At 48.5% G+C, this 4,864-nt stretch overlaps 1 protein-coding gene across 1 annotated transcript in view; it reads right to left on the bottom strand.

Moving 5' to 3' along the window:
• Positions 1-2,480: 2,480 nt before the first annotated feature.
• Positions 2,481-4,864, bottom strand: part of SRXN1 (sulfiredoxin 1) — a 5,926-nt gene continuing 3,542 nt past the window's right edge. The window contains exon 2 of the mRNA XM_007934508.2: positions 2,481-2,684. Within this exon, the coding sequence (XP_007932699.2) occupies positions 2,481-2,684 (204 nt within the window). The remainder of the gene's footprint in view (positions 2,685-4,864) is intronic.

Raw genomic sequence — 4,864 nt, 5'->3', positions numbered from 1 at the left:
CCGGGAGAAAAGGAATCTGCAAACTAAAGTGAAAAAGACAAAACATTCTTTACTCACACATACAACACTGCGAGGTTAGAGAAGGATCTGGAAGGGTTGATGCCACCTTCAGGAAGCTAGCTGTCCTGGGCATCGAGAGGGCAAAGGGCACAGATGGGACTGAAACGCGACGTGGGCTTCAGCTTGCCCCTAATAGTTTATTACATATTTATTAAAATAATTATTAACTGATCAATTAATTAATGTTTAAAAGGAGTATATACACACATGTTGTTGTTGTTATGTGCTGTCAAGTCAAACCCGACTCATAGCGACCCCTCCTTGGGTTTCTGAGGCAGTATCACTACGGAAGTAGGATTGCCCAACCTTCCTTCCGAGGAGTGGCTGGTGGGTTTGAACCGCCAGCCGTCTGGTTAGCAGGCAAGTGTCTTAGCCACTATGCTACCAGAGGTCCCATATATACACATACAACTAGCAAAATATATTTCACAAATCTGCCTTGGTGAAGGAGGGTGGCTCCAGGTCAGTGAGGGGCCCAAGGGGTCCTCTTCCACCGATTTTCACTGCACCCAAGTTCCTGAGACAGCAGTTTGTTTGGGGAGGGGACACACGGGGAATCATGAAAACTCAAAAGCAGCACATGTCACAACCTGGAGGACCCGGAAGCTTCTTGGAAGAAGGGCTGCCTTTGTGGTCAATGTCGTGAGACCAAGTGTATTTGCTCTGTAAATTTTCACCCAAATCACAATTTAAAAAAAAAAAAAAAAACGGGCTGCCTTTGCTGAGCCCTGAGACCCTCTGGGCCAGCATTCCCTGAGTATATAAGGAAACAGGGCTGGAGAGGCCATGGTGTGTGCAAGGCTACAGAGCAGATGGCTCAGGACTTGGAGTCACAGACTCCTGACTAGGCATCCTTGCCATGCCTGAACCCTCAGTTTCCTCGGGCAACTAACTGACGGCCTTCTTCCGCTAGGCCACTCCATCCACTCCCTTCCCCCACAGTAATTGCTGCGCAGGTCCAGAGACCCTGTCCTGCTCTGACTGCAGGAAAGCATCACCACCTGCTGGTGAAAAAGGGAACTGCAGCCCCCATTTGCTTAACGTACAATCCCTTCCACTCCAAGTCAGCTCTGTACCCAACTCCCACTATTTAGCACAGTGACAGACTCCCTAGCACTGTGTGTTTTGGTTTTATTTGCAAGAAAGCAAAAACCTTCAGTAGGGAGTGAACTCTCACTGTCACCCCAGGCCCAGCAGGTGCAGGAAGGGATTACTCACTTGAGACAGTGGCACCCAGCACTGGCACTCTACAAATTCCTTGACCCTCACCACAAAGTGTAAGGTAGACCACTTGACAGCTTGGAAAAAGGAGGCCCAGGGAGAGGAGGGATCACAAGTGAATGCAAAGCTGGTCTCGGAACCCAGGTCTACTGAGACCCAACTCAAAGATGTTTCTTCTCTATTGCAGGGAGGAGCTGGGGGAGAGGGAAGCCATCATATTTGAAAATGATTGAGACAATCTAAATCAGTGGTTCTTGGCTCGTGTGGTCCAGACCGGCAGCATCAGCATCACCTGTTGAACTTACTGGAAATGCACATTCTTGGGCCCCACTCAGACACTTTGGGAGTGGAGCCCAGCAATCTGTATTTTAACAAGCCTTCCAGGTGATACTAATACTGCTAAAATTTGAGAACTATTGGTCTAAAGCAATTGCACCCCTCCCCTTTCATGAAATAAACTTTTATTTTGGAATAGTGTTAGATTTACAGAAAAACTTGCAGATACTCTCCACCCAGCCTACTTCAGTGCCAACATCTTACATAAATGGTCCACTGGTCCAAATCAAGAGACTGATAGCGTTGCTATGGTTAGATGCCATTGAGTGGCTCCTAGCCATGTGCACCGCCCACTCCTGCACCATGACTGACAGCAGCCCATCACTATTGACTACGATCCAGATTCAGATCATCAATCTTCCCACTAATGTCTTTTCTTGTTCTAAGAGCCCACCCAGGGTGCTATATTGTACCTCTTTTAAATTCTATTGGCCATCTCTCTCATCTTTCCTTGGGACAGAGAATGAATGGGTGGAATGCTGTTCTCCTCATTCCTGGGCTGGGAAAGCTTACGGTTGAGGACAAAAGTGACCGAGTACCTTCAGCAGAGCAGTGAGAGCAAGGCCTGCCTCACCCTGTACCCTCTCTCTAGTTTCCCCTCTGCAACACACACACCTGGACTTTATTGATTTATAAATAAGTATTTATAGAAAATGCTTCAAATGGTTTTCAGAAGCCTATCCGCTCCTGTCCCACCAGTGCAGACGGACAGTGAGAGATGCCTCGATTGGAGTGGGCCCAGCCCTGTCACTTCTTTCCCCTGACCTTGAGGGCCAGGACATTGTCTCGGTGCATGGCCCAGCCAGCTGGAGGCCAGTGTGTCTTCTGGGTTCTTGGGGGTGTGGCAGGTGTCAAGGAGGCTGCTACTGCAAGTCTGGTGTGGAAGCGCCCAGGTAAACCCTGAGGTCCGACAAGGTGGACTGGACGAGCTTGGCAGGGATGGTCTCTCGCTGCAGTTGGCAGTAGGCTGCATAGCGGTGGCAGCCCCCGAAGGAGTAGTAGTAGTCACCACCCTGGGCCCCTTTGATCCAGAGGACATCGATGGGGGGCACGCTGCTGGGGTCCTCCTGGGGAACAGGGGGCACAGCGTGAATGAGCACTGCATAACACTTGACAGTGTGCAAGGCAGACTTTGTCAACGTGTGTTGAGCTCCCACCAGTGGCGTGCTCACACTGGGTCATGAGAGCCAACTGTTAAATACATAGAAATTTTATGAGTTGGTTGATATTACCTTGGTCGTTTGAAAATCAACCATGGTGAGAGTATTTACACCAGCGAAACTGGCAGATGCTACAAATTAGGGTTTTTTTTTTCTCCATGGTGACCAGGTGGTTAAACATTTACCAGAAAACCACATACATACTATTTATCTGGCATTGTTCTAGACTCTGGGAATACGGCACAGCAAGAATGCCACAGACACAGCCCCTGCCTTCAAGGGGCCTTCAGTCTAGTAGGACAGAGGAACAAAGAAGTGAATGTCAGAGAGTGATAAATGCTATAAAGACAGTAACAAACATTGATGTGTATCAGAGTTGGGGGTCCACTTGGGAGGACAGAGTTAAAAGATCTTAAGGTAAAGGCCCAATTGCCTGGGTTCAAATTTCAGCTCTCCTACTTAATAGCTCTGGTGGTATAGTAGACGAGGCATTTGGCTACTAACTAGAAAGTCAGCAGTTCAAACCCACCAGCTGCTCCACAGAAGGAAGATGGGATAATCTACCTCCATAAAGATTTACAGCCTTAGAAACTTAAGGGGGGTTGCTCTGAGTCAGAATCGACTTGATGGCAGTGAATTTGGTTTTTGGTTTACTTAACAGCTATGTGACCTTAGCCAATGAACCTTTGTGCCTCAGTCACCCCATCTACCAAACAAAGAGCTGTTGGGTTAAATGAGTAGTATATATAAAGTGCTTCAAATGGTGCTAATATATGCAGTGTACTGTCTGAGGGACATGCATTCCAGGCAGACGGACCACCCTCTTGTTTTTTTAGGGCTGCTATGACAGAAGTACCACAAGTGGATGGCTTTAACACACAAAAATTTATTCTCCCACCATCTAGGAGGTCAGATGTTCAAACGGTGGGTGCTGGCTCTTGGGAAAGACTGTCTGCTCTGGGGAACAATCCTCTCTTCTTGGCGATCCTCAGTGACCTCCCTGTGGCATCTGTCTTTTCCCCATTGGTGCTTGTTTCTGTGCCTAAGCTGTTCCTTTTACATCTCAAAAGTGATTGGCTTAAGACACACCCTCTACTGATTGTTGTTGTTGTTATGTGCTGTCGAGTCGGCCCCGACTCATAGCGACCCCTCCTTGGGTTTCTGAAGCAGTATCACTACAGAAGTAGGATTGCCCAACCTACTGATATGGTCTCATTAATATAACAATAACAAAAAAACCTGTCCCCAGATAGAATTGTATCCACGTTTGTAACAGTAAGGATTTAAACACATAATTTTGGGAGGACACAATTCAATCCACAACTAGCATGTGCAAAGGGCCTGTGGTCAGAGCTAGCTCACTGTGTTGCGGCACAGCCAGAAGGCCAGTGGGGCTGGTGGGATCTTAGGGGTCAAGGACAAGGAGAAGGCAGCTGAAAGGTCAGGAGGGGTCATCCGCAGTCATGTGGGTTTTGTTTTGAAGAGCGGTGGGCAGGCCCTGGACGGTTTCAAGCAGGGTTCTCACGCATATTGTAAAACATCATCATGGGAGAAAATGCTTGGTGCAGTGGACCAAAGAAGAAGACAGAGGACAATGAGGTCTCTGCAGGCGTTCAGCAGAAGATGTTGGCCTGGATGAGGGTGGTAGGGATGTGGACAGGTAGACAGGTTTGAGACATGTTTAGGGGGCAGATCTGATGGGATTTGCAAAAGGGGTAGACAGGAGGGTGAGAGCAAGAGGAGGATCTAAGTTGACTTCCTATAGGGGCCTGAGTGGATGGTGGGCTGTCCTCTAAGTAGGGACAGCCTGAGGTCGGGTGGGTGAGTGTGAGTGTGTGCGTGTGTGTGTGTGTGTAGTACACTTGATAGGGAAGCCATGTTGTGTGAGCTGCCTGCAAGGCTTCCTGCCGCTGGCCCATGGGTTCTTTCTTATTGTGCTCCTCCAATGGGTTCATCAATCCATTTATTGCACAGGCGTCTTACAAGCAGTAAAGCGCAGCAGTTACGAGCTGGGGCTCTGGAACCCAGCAAACTGAATTTGAATCTCAGCAGCTGGGACCTCAGGAAGCAACCTGGCCTCTCTCTCT

This window comes from Orycteropus afer, unplaced genomic scaffold (genome assembly GCF_000298275.1).
Source record: "Orycteropus afer afer isolate SDZICR_OR568_19922 unplaced genomic scaffold, OryAfe1.0 scaffold00020, whole genome shotgun sequence".
Lineage (NCBI taxonomy): Eukaryota > Metazoa > Chordata > Mammalia > Tubulidentata > Orycteropodidae > Orycteropus > Orycteropus afer.
The sequence above is the reverse complement of the archived record's forward strand: the minus strand, read 5'-3'. Positions and strand labels throughout refer to the sequence as shown.